General features: G+C 38.7%; 1 protein-coding gene across 6 annotated transcripts in view; it reads right to left on the minus strand.

Annotated features, from left to right (window-relative positions):
* The window catches only part of DAPK1 (death associated protein kinase 1), a 232,659-nt gene extending 212,722 nt beyond the window's left edge, over positions 1 to 19,937 (minus strand). For 2 of the 6 annotated variants that reach the window (XM_072596958.1, XM_072596953.1), the window contains exons 1-2: positions 19,269 to 19,634; positions 18,081 to 18,254 (exon numbers count right to left, since the gene is read on the minus strand). In XM_072596958.1, coding sequence (XP_072453059.1) covers positions 18,081 to 18,142 — 62 coding nt within the window. In that variant the 5' untranslated portion in view covers positions 18,143 to 18,254; positions 19,269 to 19,634. Of the gene's footprint in view, positions 1 to 18,080; positions 18,255 to 18,629; positions 18,716 to 19,032; positions 19,162 to 19,268; positions 19,635 to 19,708 lie in introns of those variants that run through there. The other 4 variants (XM_072596954.1, XM_072596956.1, XM_072596955.1 and 1 more) reach the window with 4 other exon arrangements.
* Positions 19,938 to 20,568: the final 631 nt, after the last annotated feature.

Raw genomic sequence — 20,568 nt, forward strand, 5'->3', positions numbered from 1 at the left:
TGACTTGCTGAGGGACAAAGATACTAAATGTCTGAGGAAGGTTGAGCTCAGGTCTTCCTGAGTCTTAGTCCAGAGCTCTCTCCGTTGAGCCACCTAGCTCCATTCCTAGAATGTATTCCCTTCCTACCTTTCCCCCTCTTAGAAGCTGGAATCCTTAATTCCTTCTTGGCTGAATTCAGATGTCATCTTCTATATAGTGTGGGTATCTTCTCATATGTCCTGACACTGCCCATCTTTCCCCACAATGAACCTTCTAACCTGGACCTTCAGGGACCCTGTCCTCCAATCCTAGGGAAACTAATCCATTCAACCTTCAGACCTGTCCTGGTCTGAAGCTGCCTTCATTGAAAGATAAGCAGGTTAATTCTAAACTCATTCCCTTATATCTAGATCCCTAAACCTCTAGATCCTAAACCAGATTTGACTTCAAATTTGGTTCTCTATCCACTAAGCCACCTAGTTCCCCTACAGGCAACCAAAATAGAATTAGTGTCAGAATCAATCCACAGTCCATCAAGATGCCAAAACAATTAATTATTTCTTATTGATGCTGACTTAAGAATAATCTATAAAACAGGGTCAGTTTGGGTAATGCAAGGTATGGCAGAGTACAAAAGGTAAAAGGAGCTGAATTCTATGGACATGTACCAAAAGATTAGGAAAGAGATAGAGTCGAAATCAGCAGTAGGTGTACTTAGCAGAATAAACCAAACAGATTTGAGGGGGAGAAAGCAAATGGGGGCTTTTATTAGGATACACCACATATGGAAGGAAAAAGAAAGGAAAGAAAAGAGAACAATTAAGGAATGGCTGAAAAAACTGTGGTATATGAATATGATGGATTACTACTGTGCTGTAAGAAATGAGGGAATAAATGATTTGACAAACATACAGAAAGACTTTAATGAACTGAGGCAGAATGAAGTAAGCAGAATCAGAAGACCTATTTATAACACCAATAATATAAAAACAAACAATTTTGAGAACTTCTGTAAATTGATGAGAATAAAAAGAACCAGGAAAAGAGTTTATATAACAACAACACTGGAAAAAGAAACAACTTTGAAAGCTGTAAGAACTATGGTCAATGCAATGACCATTTGTGATTACAAGGCACTGATGATGAAATATACTGTCCATTAAAGAGATCTGACACATTTAGAATGCAGGATGAGACACCCAATTTTGTAGGTAGTCTCTGAGAGAATTTGTTTTATTTGGCTATGCAAAGTTTAAAAAGAAATGTGTTTTTTCTTTTCTTTTTTTTCCAAGATGGCGAGGGGTGAAAGAAGAAAAAAAATTGATTTCATGTAAAACAAAGAGAGAAAATTGTTGGAGAGGAAGGCCATAGAAGATCATGGCATTACTAGTTTTTTGTTAGGGAGTAACCTGTACATGTATACAATGTAAAAACAACTCATCAAGAAAACTTTAAAAAAAGAGATGCTATGGGTAGCATTCCAAGTAGTAGGGCTGAGTGTGGGTATGGTCATGTCAAGTATAAATCAAAAGCACGTGATGCAAGTTCTCTTCTGTGTTCAATAATTTAAAAACAGAGTCCTAATCAAATCTCAAATGATTAAGCCTACAAGAAATTATCTTAATATTATTCCTCACAAATGGTACAAACACCTTTTCAGATCAATAAATGAGTTAGTGTTCATATGGTATTTTAAGATTTGCAAAGCACTATATGTCATTTGATCCTTAAAACAATTCTGTGAGGCAGGTGCTATTATTTTCCCTTTTTACAGTTAAGGGAAACTGAGGTTGAGAGATTTTAAATGCCTTGCCCATGTTCACAAATCCAAAAAGTTTCTGAGGCAGGATTTGAATTCAGGCTTTCCTGACTCCAAATTCAGCACTCTATCCATGGTACTACTTAGATGTCTGGTGGAATCAAACCTAGAAGAATGAAATCACTTACACTAAATTTTTTTGGTCCCCCTTATTCATTAATAGATTCTCATGGCCTTCATAAACATCAAGGGAAAATAAATTTAAGCTCATATTCTATTTTCCCTTTCTATTGCACCGTTCCACACTAGAAAATATTCCCATTGTCCTAGTTGATTCCCTCATACCTCTGTCTTTTAGTGCTCTTAATATAATTTATAAAGTAGGATAGAAAATAAGATGATGGTGTCTCATGAACTTTGAATGACAGCATTTCAAAATATCTTCCACCTGGGGACTTTGTTGCTAGGGATACATTTTTTCCCCACCAATACCTTAGTAAATGATTTAATGTTCAACATGAATTGATGTGGTTAAAAAGATTCAAATCATCTGGCCTCTAACCTTCCATAGATGAACTTTTCTAAATTCTGGATGGCTAAGTCAGCCCTCAGACAAAAGAAATAAAAATAGAGTCTGTTGCTTAGCTCATACTCAGAACCCTTCCAGTTTGGGAGGATGTATCTGAAGTAACATTCACAGTTGGTTATCACCTTTGAGAATCCAGGGACACCAAGGTATGGTTTTAGTAGAGTCAAGTAACTACAATTTACATATGCATATGTGTGTGTGTGTGTGTGTGTATGCATGAGCATGCACACACATTTTTTCAGTTGAGCATTACATTGCATATCACCATTTTACAAGTGTAGCTTCAAATTTGTTTTGGACAAGAATTCCAACTTATTACTAACTGCTACTAAAAATAACTGCCATCTTTTAAAAATCACAACATTCCTTGCTATTTCAGTTAATAGTTACGTGACTGTCTAGTGGTTGGTCATTTAACCTCTCTTAGCCTCAGTTTACTCATCTGTAAAATGAGTTGAAATTAATGGCCTCTAAGGTCTCTGCCCAGATCTATATCTATAATTCTATTATGTATAGCAGTTTTGCCATCTTTAGAATACATATTCCTTGGTTTTGATAGACTTAGCCCTTCTCAACAATGCAAGGACCTAAAACAATTCCAAACAAAGGATTCATTGATGGTAAATGCCATCCACATCCAGAGAAAGAACTATGGAGTCAGAATGCAAATTGAAGCAGACTATTTTCTTTTTTGTTGTGTTATTTTTTCTTTCTCATGGTCTCTCCCATTCACTATAATTCTTTTATGCAACATGACTAATATGAAAATGTGTTTAGCAGGAATGTATATGTAGGGCAATGTCAGATTGCATGCTGTCTTGGGGAGAGAGGGAGAGAAAACTTAAAACTTATGTAAATGAATGTTAAAAACTAAAAATAAATAAATTTTTTAAAAAAGAATATATAGTCTTTAAAGTATACCATTTAGAAAAATGGGACGCTAGGTGGTAAAATGAATAGAACACAGGGCCTGGAGTCAGGAAGACCTGAGCTCAAATCCAGCCTTAGACACTTAATAACCTCAGTTTCCTCAACTGTAAAAATGAGCTGGAGAAGGAAATGGCATACCATTCCATTATTTTTGGCAAGAGAACCCCAAATGGGGTCACTAAGAGTCAGATACAACTGAAACAACTGAAGACAAACAACAAATTTAGGGAAATAAAGTCTTTATCTGCAATTAGAGAAACCAATGCCTGAAAGGTTTCCATTGACTGCTAACACTAATACATGGACTGGTTATTTGTGTTTAGAGTGTCTGAGAAGGACTGTAGCATGATCCCTACCTAAAGGTACACCTCCTGAATTGCTTAAATTTATGGAAGTTTCTCACATTTACAGTGGAAACACCCAGCAGGCTATGCTTTTAATTATGCCAATTTAAAGGAGACCAATAAAATATGGGTCCTTTGTGACTCTGGTATTTCATGACTTGCTAGTTTTGTTTTCAGTTTCAGGAAACAGCTGCTGAGTACTTTTTGAGTTTACAGAATTTTCAAGGACATCTGGACTCTGGATCTTATATAATCAAATATTTCAAAATTCTATTATCATTATTAAAAAACAAACTAACCTTTCCACTACATGTATATAATCACAATTCATCTTTGCCCTTCAGCAAAGTAAAATCAGCTTGAAACTTCTAAGTCCATTAAGCATTTCCCCTAAAAGTTTGCTTTTCTCCATTCAAAAAGCTTTTTATTTTAAATGCTATCCATCTCCAGAGAAAGAACTGATGTTGTCTGAATACAGATTGAAACACACTTTTTTAAAATGTATTTTTCTTGAGGTATTTTTGGGGGAGGGTCACCTATGTTTTCTTTCACAACATGACTTATGGAAATGTTTTGCATGACTACACATGTATAACCTAACAAATTTCTTGCCTTCTCAAAGAGGGGGGTGAAGAGGGAGAAAGGGAGTGAATTTGGAACTCAAAGTTTTAAAAATGAATGTTAAAAATTGTTTTTACATGTAACTGGGGAAAATAAAATATTGAATTAAAAAAAGCTTTTTCTTTTCTCTCCCCACCTCCCCCTTTACCAGAGTACTCCCAACTGATTGGGGAAAAACAGAGGGTACTGAATTTCCATAGAATGGATAAATGAAACGCACCATTTCTCAGATTGGAATAGGAGATGAAGCAATAAATCTGTATCAACTCTCTAGAAACTACCCTTTTTAGCACTTGTCTTTTCCTTTTCTCCTTTTTTTTTCCTTTTAAAGACTACATCTCCCTATCATGCTCTGGGTTACTTTGGGAACTGCCCCACTCTAATCAGCACAAGAGCTTTTTTGGCAACTTGGTGCCTCTCTCTCCATGCCCCAAAATCCACCCCTGTTCCCAGAAGGCTTACCATACTAATTAATGTCTAATTTGAACACTCAATGAACTTATCCCGCTATAGTCCAGAACTCTTTAGCTCAAGAGATCCACTACCCTCAGTCACTCCAGAGCTAGATTTACAGGCATGTGCCATCATACCTAACTTCTCATTCTTCTTTCTCCATGCAGAAGGGAAATAATACTTTATTTACTCATTTTAAAGAAAAAAAGTATGATCAAATGCAAATTAAAACAACTCTGAAGGACCTCCTCATACCCTTCATTATTGGGGGGAGATGATGATAAAAGGAAAATGACAAATGTTGGAGGGGTGATGGGAAAACAGGCGTATCAATGCACTGCTGGCAGAGTTGTGAATTGGTCCTTCCAAAGCAATTTGAAATTGTTCCAAAAGGCAGTAAATTATGCCAATGTGACCCAGCACACCACTGCGAGATCCATACCCCAAAGACATCAAAGAAAGAGGAAAAGAACTCACATATAAAAATATTTCTAATACATTTTTGTGGAATCAGAGAATTGGAAACAAAGGAGATACACATCTAGTGGAGAATGGTTGAATAAATTGTGGTGTATGAAAGGAAAATCTTCAGAGAAACCTGGCAAGTTTTATATGAAATTATTCAGTCATGTGAGAAGATCCAAGAAAGCAACTTATACAATAACAACAAACATTGTAAAGACAAACAATTTTAAAGACTTAAGAATTCTGATTAATTCAATGACCAACCACAATTCCAGAGTACCAATGATAAAGTATTTTACCCATCTCCAGACAGAGGGCTGCTAGATTAAAGATGCATAATGAGATATATATTTTTGGATAAGGATAAGTTTTGCTTGACTATGCAAATTGGTTACAAGAATTTTGTTTTATTTTCCATTTTGAAAAGGGAGTTGGGAAAGGAAAGAGGTAGTTATACTCCCCCCACTCACAAAAAAGGAAGAACAGAAGGAATCACAGACAAGACAGCTTTAAAAATTACTATAAATTTTAGAAGAAAATGTTACCTAAAACAGATATTTGCAGTTTCATATATAATCCTCTCCTATGATACAGACAGAAATGCCCACTAAGGTCTGAATAAAAATGAAATTAAATTAAAACACCAAAAGTATGATTTACAACATGAAAACTATTATTGAATGTCACCTATAAAAGTGGAAGTTATGAATACATTACATGGTTTTGACTAGATCAAAAAATAAGACATTAAGTTTAAGATTCAATTCTTTTCCAATATAAAAAAACCTATTTTCTACAATAAATGCATAACTTGATTGGAGCCTGCATATTTATTTTATTCAGGAAAAAAATTGATTGTAATAAATTATTTCACAAGTACATTTTTCTCTTCTCAAGGGAGTAAATTCCACCTTTCACTCCCTCAGCACATGGTCTTACCACTTTATTTAGAAGCCATTATGTTGATCACAATCTCTCATTTCTAAATCCTCACATCTTAAAACCTCTTTCTTTTCACCAATCATCACCTCATTTGCTCCAGTCTTGGAGGATGACTGTGGTCCTTCCACTTGAGAAGACTAACTGTCCATTGATCCTATTCCATCCCATTACTCTAGGAGTTTACCCTTTGAATTATTCCCCCTCCCTCATCTTCAATCTACCTCTATTATCTCCTTTCTCACTGCCAGCAAATATGCTCAGGTCATCCCCTTTTCTTTAAAAAAATTCTTCTTTTGACCTCGCCATTCTCCAAAACGATAATCCTATATCTCTCATCATCACAGAGCTATTAGAATTGCCTCTGCTTTCTCACCACTCATTTACTGCTTCAACCCCTGGTAATCTTAATTCTGATGCCACTATTCCACAAAATCATCACTTCTAGGGTCATCAATGACCTCCAAACTGTTATATCTGGAGGACTTTTCAAAGTCTTAGGTGTCCTTAATAGTTCTACAGCATTTGACCTTTCCATTCACACTTTCTCTTGAGTACGGAAAACTAAGGATAAGAAACATAGACAGGGTTGCTTTTAAATTATACAGAAGAAAAAAGGAGAAACAAAGGGATACAGCTAAAGTTCCTGGCATGCAGAATTACACTAACCAAAGAATGGAGTGAAATTATATTTGCTCAACTTTTCTTTGCTATTTTTCATCCAGAAAAAGCCTAAACAAAAAATGGCTAATACAGAATTAAATATACATGATTATCTGGCCTAGATTTAATCTATGTGACTATATCGTATACACACTCCCCTTTTTGCTGTTCAATAAATTCCAGTGCTTCCCTATCACCTCCAAGATCAAATATTAAATCCTCTGTTTGGCTTTCAAAATCCTTCATAACCTGGCCCTTTTCAACTTTTCCATTCTTGTTCTTTCGTTGGATTCTCCTCCATGGACTCTCTGATCCAGCAACATTGGTTTCCTTGTTGTTTCTTGACCAAGACACCCTCTCTCCTGATATCATGAATTTTCATTGGCACGAAATGCTTTCATTCTTAGCTCCCTTGGCTTCTTTCAAGTCTCATTTAAAGTCCTACCTTCTGCAAGAAGCAATTCTTGGTCCTTCAATGCTAATGCCTTCCCTCTAAGATTACACCTAATTTACTCTATATATTTCTTACTTGCACGTTGTCTCTTCTATTAGACTGAGTTCAGTGAGTACAAGTATTGTTTTTGTTTTGTTTTGTTTTTTTGCCTTTTTTTTGCAATTGTGGTACTTAGCAAATTGACTGTTACATAATACACACTTAATAAATTCTAGTTGAGACAGTGACATATCACAATAGATGGAGTGCTGGGCCTGGAGTCAGGAAGATCTAAGTTCAAATTCAGCCTCAGACACTTATCAGCTGTATGATCTTGGGTAAGTCACTTAAACTCTACTTGCCTTAATCCACTGGAGAAGTAAATATCAAAACACTCCAGTACCTTTGCCAAGAAAAGCCCATGAATAGTACAGTGCATGGAGTCACAAAGAGTCAGACATGACTGAAAAGTAACAGTTAGAAGGATCATTCAGATTCTCTCCTAATTAAAATAAAATCTATTTGATTGACTGGCCTAGATGAAGTACAGAAAATATAAGGAACTAAAAGAACTGGCACATGTGAGTGTTGAGCCACTGTCACTGATCTTTGAAAGATCATGGAGAATTGGAGAGACACTGCTGGATGGGAGAAAGGAAAATGCTGCCCTGATTTTCAGAAAGGGGAAAAAAATGGAAGGTACACACCCTAAACCAATGAGGCTGAATTCAGTTCCTGGTACATATTATTAAGTGTTAGCAGACGTCTAGAAAAGGAAACCTGATACCAAAAATCAGCACAGCTTTATCATGAATAGGTCATGTCAAATCAATTGTCTTTGTTGACAGTTTTACTCTACTGGTAGATCAGGATAATGCCACTGGTTGGAAAGATGCACAGCTGAGTGGACTCAGAATTGTCCTAACTGGTCACATCCACAGAATAGGCATTAATGGTTGGATATTAACTTGAAAGGAGGTCTCTATGTGAGTGCTGCAGGACTCCATGCTTCTCCCTGTGCTCTTTAGTATTCTTATCAATGACTTGGTGAAAGACTTCAATGAGATGCTTATGAAATCTGCAGATGACACAAAGTTTAGAGGGATACCTCACAAGCTGGATGATAAAGTCAGGATTCAGAAATATACTCAGACTCTAGATTATTGGCTCATATGCAATTAGAAAAAAAATTAACAAGTATAAATAAAAAGTCTCATGTGTGATTTAAGAAAAACATAAACTCTCAAGTAGTAGATAGGGAAGGTGTGGCTATACAAAAGTTCACCTGAAAAAGATCTTGTGGGTCAATATGATATGATGATATGGCACCCAAGTAAGCTAATTCTATAGCAAATTGAGAGATGTATAGCATTCAGACAATAGTCCCACTATACTGTAACTGTTAGATCACATCTGAAGGATTGTGTCCAATGGTGGACATGACATTTTGGGAATGACACTAATAAGCTGAAGAGTATTCAATAGAGAGCCATCATCATGGTTCTGAGCTTTCAGTTTCTACTCCATGAGGACAAGTTAAAGAAACTGGACTGGGGAAGAAAATAGAAGGGATAGTATATCTGTCTTCAGTTTTGTGAAGACCTGTCATATGGAAGAACAATCAGATTTAGTCTGCTTTGCCCCAGAGGTCACAACTAAGAAGAGGGAGTATAAGTTGTAGAAAGACAAATTTAACCTTGATATAAGGAAAATTTTACTAACAATTAGCTATTTAAAAATAAAATGGTCGAGTTCAAAGCTTCTTAAACTTTTTCCACTCACGACTTCTTTGGTGCTTCTTAAACTGTGGGTCAAGCCCCATAGGGTTTAAGAAGTGCTGGTTAGTGTTCAGGGTGAAGTTTGTCTCTACTTGGCCTGGTTGTTCAGGCTTAGGGCTGCAACAAAATCAGAAAGACGTCAATCATATAACATTTAACAGAAAGGAAGTGTAACAGTGTCCTTGACAGTGGCCCCAGTACATATTGCATCTACCACACAGTTGATATAAAAGTGAGAAGCTGCAAATAAAGTGGTTCCTATTTATTCCCCAGAATCACATCCATAGCAGTTCCTATGAATGACTGATAATAATGAAAAGGCCAGAATTTAAAAAATATCTTAAAAGACCAAACCAACTGCTGCATCAATTGACACTCTTAAGTCCTTCTAGTGGTAAGGCTTGTTCAGTTACCTACAGATTTCCCCTTCTCTGAGGTCTCAAAAAAAGGGTACAAGTAGTCACTTCCTTGTCAGGCATATCATAAAGAAGACTTTGGTTGCACCATATGGCCTCTGAGGTCCTAACCATCTCTAAGATTCTAGAAATAAGACTTTTAATAAAGTGATAAATTGAATTCAAAAACTTAAAATGCTATGTAATAAAATTCACTCCCACTCTATTTTTATGAGGGAAGAAATCTGTTGAATCTTATTTTGATGATTTACCACTACATTACAAAGCAAAGTTAGATATTAGTCTCCACTTTTAAAAAAAATTCACATGAAGCCTAGAATATGTATCCTGATGTCTCTGTAATAAAATAAAATAAAATGAGAACTGTTAATTATTTAGAAGAGAGGCCAGTTGGGCAGAGACCATTTCTAATTATGCATTTTAAGCCTAACTGATTATTGGTATTCAAAGGTTAAATAATTACAAAAGGCATATTTTTATTTTAAGTTAAGATATTAACTTCAGGAGTCAGATCATGCAATGCATGCTGCATACTAATACCATTTAAAACTGCAGGAAACAAGCCCTTTGGGAAAAGGGAGGAAGGGCAAAATTGTAGTAAAGGATTTGTGAAATAGTCTGCTTAAAATGCCAAGTCACACCACCTTCAACAAGAGAGAAAATTAAAAGCTGCAGGTATGCTGGCTCCTATTTATTTCCCACAGTAACTATCATAGCAGGGGCAATCAGGGGCTGCATTAGGTGAAAGATCAATTTTATTTCGGCTTTTGACTAAAGATAAAAATCACAGAATTATGGAAAAGCAAGGAGATATGTTTTAAAAACTAAACATATATATGTATATGAATATAATTTTTTTAGAGTAGTACAATAAAAAGGAGCCTAATGTTGAAAACCGTAAGACCTGGCTTTAGGTTTTGCTTATAGTACCTAGTTGTGTTACTTTAGATGAGACCCTTAATCTCTCTGGTCCTGAGGTTACTCACTCACAAAATAAACAGATTGGATTGGACCATCTCTGAAATCCTTTCCAATTCTTAAGTTCTACAATTCAGTCATCAAGTGAATCAAGAGGCATTTACTAAGCACCTACTATGTTCCAGGCACTGTGCTAAGTACAAGGGATACAAAGAAAAGCAAAAATGACTATGCCTTCAAGAAGCTCCCTTTTTGGTAAAGTCAATCAGTCAGCTAGCATTTATTAAACACCTAGTATGTGTATTATGTATATGCAAAGGCACTATGCTAAGAGCTAGAGATATAAAGATTAAAAAAATATGGCAGAGATAATAGCTATATACAAGATTGACTGAAGGTAATCTTACAGTGGAAGGTACTAGGAGGTGGAGGGGACTGGGAAAAGCCTCCTACAGAAGATGGGATCTGAGCTGAATTTTTAAGGGAGCTGAAAAGCAAGTTTGGAAATAGAGATGAGAGAAGCATTATGTAAAAGGCACAGAGAGTAGAAAAGCACAGCTGGATTATTCAGTATGTGAAGGAAAATAAAGTATAAGAAGACTAAAAGTTTAGCAAGGGGACAGGTAGTAATGAGGACTTTATATTTTACTGAGAGGTAACAGGGAGACACCAAAGCTTTTTGAATAGTGAGTTGAAATAAGCAGACCTATGATTTAGGAAAATCACTTTGGCATCTGAATGGAGGGTGGATTAGAGAGGAGAGCGTAATGAGAAGGCTGCTGCAATAACACAAGCAAAGGTTGATGACGTCCTGACCTAGGGAAATGATTGTGTGAAGGTGACATACATATATGAAAGATATTGTGATGCCAGAAAACAAAGAGATTTGGCAACAGATTGGATATGTGGAACAAGTGGGAGCGAGGAGCTAAGGATGACATTGAGGCTTGAAGCCTGGGTAACATGGAAAACGTAGAGAGAATGAGCTTGAGAAGGAAATGGCAAATCACTCCAGCATCTTTGCCAAGAAAAGCCCAAACAGGGTCATGACATGACTGAAACAACTGAACAACAAACATGGAAAAGGTTTGTGCCCTGAATATTAACAGAGAAGTTCAGATGAGGAGAGGGTATGAAGAAAAGATAATGAGCTCTATTTCTGACATGTTGAGTTTCTCGATGAATAATGGAACATTCAGGTCAAAAAGTGAAAAGATAGAACTGCAGTTCATCTACAAAGATAACACACTGACCCCTTATTGACAGCATATGCTTTTATCCATTTTTATATTTACAGGAATAAATATAAACTGAACTCGCATCTAGTCTTACCAAGCCCACATTTTCACCTGGGGTTAGAAATGTAAGTCTACAACTGTGAAAGCCACTAGAGGATCTTCACAAGCATTTCTGAATTGAACTGCTCCACATGCGGAATGCAGAATCCTCAGCTTTTGTGTTACTACTATCATCATTTAATTAACAAGTATAAAATGTGAAATCATAGGAGAAATAATAGCAATTGGTAGAACTGAAAGTGAGAGCAGTGAGCAGGACAGTGCAGAAAGGGCTCAATGTCATGCCATATGAGGACTGGCTGAAGGAATAGGAGAAAAGATTGGGGGCAAGGGTGGGGAATAAGGTTAATGAGGAGGAGAAGGAGAAGGATAAACATTTCCATGGCACATAATAGGTGTCAGACACTGTGCTAAATGCTTGACAATTATTATCTCATTTAGGCACCCATCCTAGAGTTAGGAAGACCTGAGTTCAAATCCAGTCTCAGAAACTTTCTAGCTATGTGATGCTGGGCAAGTTACTTAACCCTGTTTGCTTTGGTATCCTCATCAGCAAAAAGTGCTGGAGAAGAAAATGGCAAACCACTCTAGTACCTCTACCAAAAAAGCCCAAATGGGGACACAAAGAGTCAGACGTGTCTGAAATGGCTGAACAACAAAATTCATTCTCGTGACAACCTTGAGAGAGGGTGCCAGGGATAAGAGTCAGATAATAACTTTTTTTCAAATATTTAAAAAACTCATGTTGAAGAAGGGTTAGATTGTTCTGCTTAACATCAGAACACATCCAAGAATGATCAATGAAAGCTGAAGAGAAAATTTTGCTCACCAAAATGAAATACTTCCTAACAATTATCCAAAAATGGAGTGGGCTGCTCCAGGAGCTCATGGGTTCCCCCTCACCCAAGCTCTTTAATGAAAAGGTTATATGAACATCTGACATGGCTAATGTAGAGAGGGATTACTGTTACAGTAGTCTCACTGGATAGCCTCTGAGGTCCTTTCCAATTCTGACGTTCTGTGATTATGGGATTTATTGAGCATCTGCTATATATTATTATTATTATTACTGATAGGCATAGTCTCTGTTCCTAAGGAGCTAAAAATACAATACATGAAATCAACATGTGAGAGAAAAAAATTTTTCCCAAATGTAAATATTTATTTATGGAACGTAAGTATTCATGCAATGTTTTTGCACTATTTATCCTTTTACATCTTGACATGTGTACCCAATGATGCATCAGATTTTAATTTCCTATGAAGGAGAGAGAGTACCTAATGAAGAGACTATTCAGCACCCTGTGCAGCCTAAAGGTATGTGGGTGCTTAATAAATACTTTTCAATGATCCACAACCTCTCCTCCAATACAGTTCAAGCCCGTTCCTTCCCATCTGGTTATCAAAAAAACTGTTATTCATTGACAGCCTTATATTATCCTTGTACATACCTGAAAACTATTATTAAAGTGTGATGGTACTAGCAGCATTTAAAAATAATTGAAATGGTATTTGCCTAGATTAGACAACACATCTGAGTCGAACTCTTTGAAGACTCTGCACACACACACACACACACACACACACACACACACACATATGCACACACACCCCTCTAATACAAGTAATAGTGTACATTTAGGGGCAATGCAGTATAATGGAAAGAACCAGAGGCTCTGAGTTCAAACCTACTCTCTTCCACTCATTATTGTATGACACTTCTGAAGGATTCAGTTTTCTTATATTTAAAAGGAGAGAGATAGAATACATTACTTCTGAGGTCCTTCTCAGCTCTAAATCTACAATCCTGTCAGTTGAGCATAAAATGCTAACAAGTGGCACGACATCCTAAGATTTTCAAAGTGTTTTACAACTATTTCCTCTGATCCTCAAAACAACCCTGCGAGATAGGGGCTCTCATTATCCCCATTTTACAGATGAAGAAGCTCAGAGAAGTTTAAATAACTTGCTCAAGGTCATACAGATAATAAGTATCAGAAATAGGATTTAAAACAAACTGAAAAATGTTACTTAGTTGCTGACATGGTATAATACCATAATACTACTACTACTACTACTATTACTACTACTACTACTACTGCTACAACTACTACTACTTATATAGCTCTTTAAATTTTTACTTATATGGTGCTTTAAAATTTACAAAGTGCTTTGCAAATATCATTTCATTTGATTCATAACCACCCTAGAATGTAGCTGCTATTCTTATTCCTATTTACAGATGAGGAAACTAAAGCAGACAGAAGTTAAGTGATTCCTAGATTCACACCGCTAATAAGCATCTGAGGCAAAATCTGAACTCAGGTCTTCCTAATTCCACAGGCCCAGCATTCTATCTACTGTGCCACCTAGCTACCTTAAATGACTGTCACTTACTTAAAATGCTTATAAAATCTATGTCAAACTAAGATTTTAAACTTGAGTTATTAGTTTCAGTTTTATATCTCACTAATAGAAGATTTTTGTCAATAAACAATTTCTTTTGCTTAAAAAGGTCTTTTTTTTTTGTATTTTCATTAGTCTAACCATATAACCTCCAAAAGAAAAATGAATCTAGAAAAGAAGTAAAGCTGTGATAATTCTCTAAGTTTGTTACCATCATTAAAAACAACTATCTCCAAAGTTTTGGAAAGAAGGGATCTATGAGTTTTGTAAAGGTAAAGTACTACAGGATCCATCAATGTTTACCCATGCATTCATCTGCTGAGTGAGAGTTATGTACAAAGCACAGGATGGAGGATGCAAATGCCAACATAGAATTTGGGAGGAATTTATATCTGAGGAGAAAAGGATACAAAATTACTTCAGTGAATCCTTCAAGGATGCACAGTTCTATTGGGGAAGGGAACATCCTCCCCTGATGAAAATGAGAAGTTCTCTATGGTTTTGTAGACTATGCATGAATTACTGTAATCAAAGAAATCCACTACCTGGTGGTCAGCCAACCTTCTAACTTAGTTAGGAAGGTGTCACTGAGTCCATACTCAAAGTCTTTTCAAGGTAGTAATATCTTTCAAAGCTTGTGTTAATGCGCAGCTAGGTGGCGCTGACAGAGTGCTGAGCCTGGAGTCAGGCTCATCTTCCTGAGATCAAATCCTGCCAGAGACACTTTCTAACTATGATACTGGGCAAGTCACTTACCCCTGTTTGCCTTAGTTTCCTCATCTGTAAATTGAGCTGGAGAAGGAAATGCCAAGTCACTCTAGTAACTTTGCCAAAAGAAACTCAACTGAGTCACAAAGAGATACAACAGAATACAACTGAGCAACAATATTCAAAGTCTTTTCAACATAGTAATATCTTCCAGGGCTTGTTACATTGGCCTAGCCTTTAGCCTTTAAAAAAACAAACAAACAGGTTTTATCCCTAAACTATTTATCTTCTTGGTAGAAGATCACACATAAAATTGATCAATACAAGAATTAAATAATGCAGAAATGATACCTCATGGCTGCATGTAGAAATCACCATAGAATCAAGTGGATTTATGAGTAAAAGTGCAGCATCAAAAGACAGGTAAGATATAGCTATGTAGCTGGAAGAAGGGAGAGCATTTTGAAGGCAATTATTGTTCACATGACTTTATTGTAGCTACATGCTCACGTTTAGATTATGAACAAGCAACTCATAATATGCAACTTAAAACAGACTTGCCAACACTAGCAATCCACTAATACCTGTAATTTTTTTCCTACTGTTCTACCTTGCCTCCTCTACCCCCAACTTATGTCTTTCTGCCTTCCATTGAAGTACACAGTTATGAAACCAATATGCTTTCTTACACATTTAGAATAAATCTTTTCTTGCTTTGGGCAAGTAGTTATTTGCAGTGCAGACATAAAAAATTACAGGGTTTGAAAGAGCCATCAAAGGTCATCTGGCCCATCACTTTACCTCCAGGCTAGTCTACCATTCCAAAACAGATCCAATGCATAGCTTTCTAAACCCCCTACTTCAGTCATTATTTTTATTATTAACTGACATTCGTATAGAATTGTAAAGTTAGCAAAATATATTTTCATACGATGTCATTTGAGCCTCTCAATAAGTCTGTGAGGTAGGTACCAGAGTTATTAACTGCATTTCAAAGGTAAGATTAAATTACTTGCCTCATTGACACTAGTAACATAAGCAGGTTTTGAGTCTACATCTTCTTGACTCCAAGCCCCAGAATTCTATCCAGTACATGTAAATCAACAGATTCATTCACTTTACTCTCAAAAGTAAAATTATTGAATTAAAATTCTTTTGAACCACACGCCCCACACAGCAGACATGCAAAAAACACTCTCCAGAGTTAAGATGAAGTACAAATGACCACATCATAAAAATGAGAAAAAACTGTAAGCATATACATTTTCACAGATTATAAAACTTCTCTTAATAGGTGGGCCTCATTTTTTTACTTTTTCAAAAAAATGACCAAAAGGTCTCCAGGAAATTCAGGTTTCGTAAAGAATGTGGAAGTAGACTTATCTTTACTAAACTGTGCTTTCAACTGCTTTTAAGTCATATCTTTCAAATACAGAAGTCCCTATAAATTAGGCCATTTTAACCAAAATGAGCTAATGCCACATTTTTTCACCTCCTTTTAGTCCCAAAGGACCACTCCAAAATACCACAAGTCTTGCTGCAAAACCACAGGAATCAAATGACTTTATTTAAGCCAAACCAAATATTTTGACCACATATCCCTACAATGCCATACACATGCATACTTCAGTCCCACAGAACAGAATACTGATAAATGTATTCACAAAAAGTTATTTAAATCGATTTCCTGTGTCTAAGGCTCCAAACCTAGATCACTAAGTTTTATGACATTTAGCAACATACTCTCAGAAACATATAAGAATGTCTTAATAAATGTTTGCCACATTGTGTGGCTACAAAATTTCATGTTATTTACAGATCATGCAGTCATAGAAGGTTATGGAAGGTTATATAGATTACTTTTATTTTTCATTTTTTAATTAAAAAGGTAAATTTGGGAAATTACATTGAAGTAGTTTAGACTAGGTGTGGTTACAATTCTCTTGCAGAAAATAAAGGAAACTCACTTTGAGTGTCGAGTTGTGTATGAATACATATATGACTATACATACAAGTTTGTTTTTTTTTTAGTTTACAGTTCCTTCCATTCTCTTTACTCACATCACATACACCATTGGCACCTTCTTTTGACTTCATTTTAAAGGGTGAAAGAGGTTTTCTGCCAAATGCATGATAGCAACAGATGATGCAGTGGGAAAGTGCTGGGTTTGGAGTTGGGAAGACCTGAGTTCAAATCTAGCCTCAGACACTGCTAGCTCTATGACCCTGGGCAAATCATTTAACCTTGCTGTGCCTCAGTTTCCTTACCTGTAAAATGAGAATAATAAACTGCACCAACCTCCAGGGTAATTGTGAAGATCAAATGAGATACAATATGTACAATCTTTCCTAAACTTTGTGCAAAATACAAAGGTTACCTATTTACCCAGGTGAAGGCAAAAGCTCCCAAAAGCTTATGGCCCTTATAAGGCTGGTGATTAAACAACGTAAAAAAAAAAAAAATAACCATACACAAACACCCCTAAATCAATTCATTTTAAAAACTGAACCAGAAAGATTTTACATCAAGAATCACAGCCCCGTGAATCAAAATCCAAACTGCGTGTGAATAAAAAGATGATATTGGGCTTTTTATTGGATTGCCTGAAACATAGCTGCACAAATGAGACAAATGAAAACACCACAACAACCGAATTTTCAAATTGCTTTGAAGAAGTTAAAAATCAACGAACTCCATCAACAGATGTTTGCACCCATCATTACTATGCAGATGATGATTTATCAGCTTCAAGAAAATACCAGTACACAAATGCCTAAAAAGAAAGCAATTTAAAAACTGAACCAGAAAGATTTTTACATGAAGAATCACAGCTCCTGGAATCAAAGTCCAAACTCTGGATAAAATTAAATATTTAAAAATCCAACTAATTAGAATTATTTAATGCTAACCTACTATTTGTTAGTCACTCTATTATTTAATAGCAATCTGTTTAAATCATACATAATAGCATTCTCCACCTGCAATTGCCTCAGAATCTTTCCTACTGTCGCAGATGGGCAAAACACGACAGAATGTTAAAACTGGGAATTAGATGGGCACTTGTCCTGGACTGGTCAATACACTTTGCATCAAAATGTAACAATGAATTTCTGAGTGACCTTGTACTAGACAGTTTCCTGCAGACTGTGCCACTTATCTCTAACTCCAACCACCCTTTTTGTGACTAGTAAATCTCTTTTCTAACAATTCTCCCTTTTAGAAAGGACGGGGGCAGAGCTGCTATTAGAGAAACCTCAGCTAGGGTGTGTATTGTACTCCAGCTTACATTAGCCTGCCTCACACGTTCCCAACCCCAAGGCCCCCAGTATTACTCATCATCCCCTCAACAGAGAAACAGGAGTCCCAGTGCCTACCGTACCTGCCAAGCTCCTCCCCCGTGTCATAGTAATCATCCAGGTTCTCCTGCCTGAACACCGTCATGATAAGCTGTCAGTCCTCACCAAAGCCCCACCGACTTCAGCTCCACTTCCCAAACCTGTTATCACCATATCTTCGAAGGCTTCGTGGGCACCTCATGCATTATTTTTCCAGCCTTTAAAAGAAAATACAAAAGAAACAGATTGTCCCCTTATCGTCTTTACAATCACACAACAAAAATGCTTTGCATGCTATTTCGGGGCAACATTTGCACCTTGCATCTGGGGAGAGAAACCGCCTTTGTTAAGCACTGACTGCTGGAAAAAAAAAAAAAACCCAACAACTTACATCTGGTCCCGAACCTATCCCTGCCGTGTGTGGCTATGTACACACGGAATCTAAATGACGGTTTGTTCGTTTAAAAGGTGTTTTGTCCTCCCAGATCAGCTCAGGGAGAGAACAGGACCCAGCCAAGCTTCCTCCTTTCCTTTCTCTCCACACACGCACACGCACCAGTCTCCTCCATTCTCAGTCTAAGAATGAAACGTACCCGGACCAGGGGGCGGAATGCGTCTCTTCAAAGAAGGAAAATGTTTCGGAGGCAAAAGCAGCTAAGGAAGGTACGGTTTCTAGTCAAGCCCCTGCCACGACGGTCACCTTGTGACCCCTCCCTCCGTATACCTTCCTTCCCCAGCGATCCCATTTAACCCAGATCCGCGGAAGGCAATTTCCAGTGGCGGCACATTCCACAATGCCTTCCCCTCCGTTACCGGGTCAACTAGGACGTGCAGCTGGCAGCAGCAGAAGCAGCCCCATCCATCGCACTGACACAATACGGCCCCGCAAACACGCACCGCACCGCACCGCGGCAGGGGGAGAGAAGAGGCCAGCCCAGCCAAGACGCCCACCTCCTCCCTCCCCGGGCCCCTCGGCACGCCCCCGCCCCAATCCACCTGTTTCCGACCCAGCCCGGGCCGACGCCGGGACCGAGGGGAGGAGGAGCAGGCTAGGTAGGGGAGGCTCCGTCCCCACCAACGCCGGCCCGACCCCACTCTCCTGGCTGAGTTTCCGAGAAGCCAGGGCCTTCCCCCATTCCCCGGAGGCGCTGCCCGGGAGAATCCAGCAAGCCGATCAACCAAAGCAAAACAAACAGCCGGCGGGGGGAGGGCGGGGGCCAGGGAACACTTACCCCCAAACTCTGCAGCTGGAGGGGGAGCCTGGGGCGGGGGAAGCCTCCGGAATTCTCCGGAGTTGCTCTCGGAAGCCAACCATAGGCTCGGGCAGCGCAGAGACTAGAGGGAAAAGAGGGTGGGGAGGGGGAGAAGGAGGGACGGAGAGAAAAAGGGAGAGCGAGGATCCCTCGCCGCCACCTCCTCTCCTCCCCCACGGCTTCCTCCTCCCGCCGCGGCGGCCGCTCCGGCAGCTGCTGCCCTTCCCCTTCGGCTCCAGGTCCTGGCGAAGGGAACCGGCGGCGCAAACAATGTCCCCGGCGTGGAATCGGGGACTCGAGCCGAGCCAGCTGCGGCAGCACTCGGGGCCCCCGCCCGCCCAGCCTCCCACAAGGGGGAGTCCGGCAGCCAGCCAATAAGGGAACACCACTTGCAGCGACCCACCCACCTCCACACTTACCTTCCCCTCCAGCTCCAGAGTGCTGAACCTGCCCGTGCCTATGGAGGGACGGTTCTGTTCTGTTCTCGCTCTCCAACTCCTAGCCACCCACTCAGGCAGGCATCCCCACGCACACACAGACGCCCACGCCCTGGGCTCCGTGGGAGCGCTGCTTGGAAATGGTTGCACGTCTTGCGATTGCAGACTTTAGCTGTCTTCGTGGCTCTTCTCTCCAGGTTCCTAAAAGTATCGCCCTGAATAGGGGCGGGGCGGGGGGAGGGTGACTAGGAGAGACCCAGGCCCGGCACTTACTGGCCCAGTGAAGTCTGGGAGGTATGGGGGCTCCCGTGAATATCACTCCATCAACTGAACACTCAGAATTTCTGCTTTCAGAGCCACTCTTAACCACCTTTGCCTCCCACTCCTACCATCCACAAATCTCAGTTCTGCACTGGATTGCAAGGATTTCCTTTGGGGGAAAATGGATGTCTGTCATGGCCTTACTGAGAGATACCCCCAAACAGAAAAGGATGCTGTGATGACAAACCCCAGTGAAGAGGGTGCACTCCATAGTTCACGTGTAGGGATGTGGCACTGAGATACAAACGCTAGGCTCTGTTTCAGGATTTCAGACCCGCAGTCCTATCCAGCACTGGCAAATCTCTGGTGTTCTAAAACACAATGAAAGCACTTCTTCAACTTATTCAGCCTTGAAAACTAGAGCACTCTGGAATTTTGAAATAAGTCCCTCAAGCTGAAGAAATGGTGCTTCTCTGTGCATTTTCCTCCATTTGAGGGAGAAGTAACAGAAGTGTAGCCCAGGTCTAGTGTTAGGCCTGGTCTAGTTACTTTGTTTAATGGTCTGTAAGAAGCCGGGTAGA

Source organism: Notamacropus eugenii, chromosome 3 (genome assembly GCF_028372415.1).
Source record: "Notamacropus eugenii isolate mMacEug1 chromosome 3, mMacEug1.pri_v2, whole genome shotgun sequence".
Lineage (NCBI taxonomy): Eukaryota > Metazoa > Chordata > Mammalia > Diprotodontia > Macropodidae > Notamacropus > Notamacropus eugenii.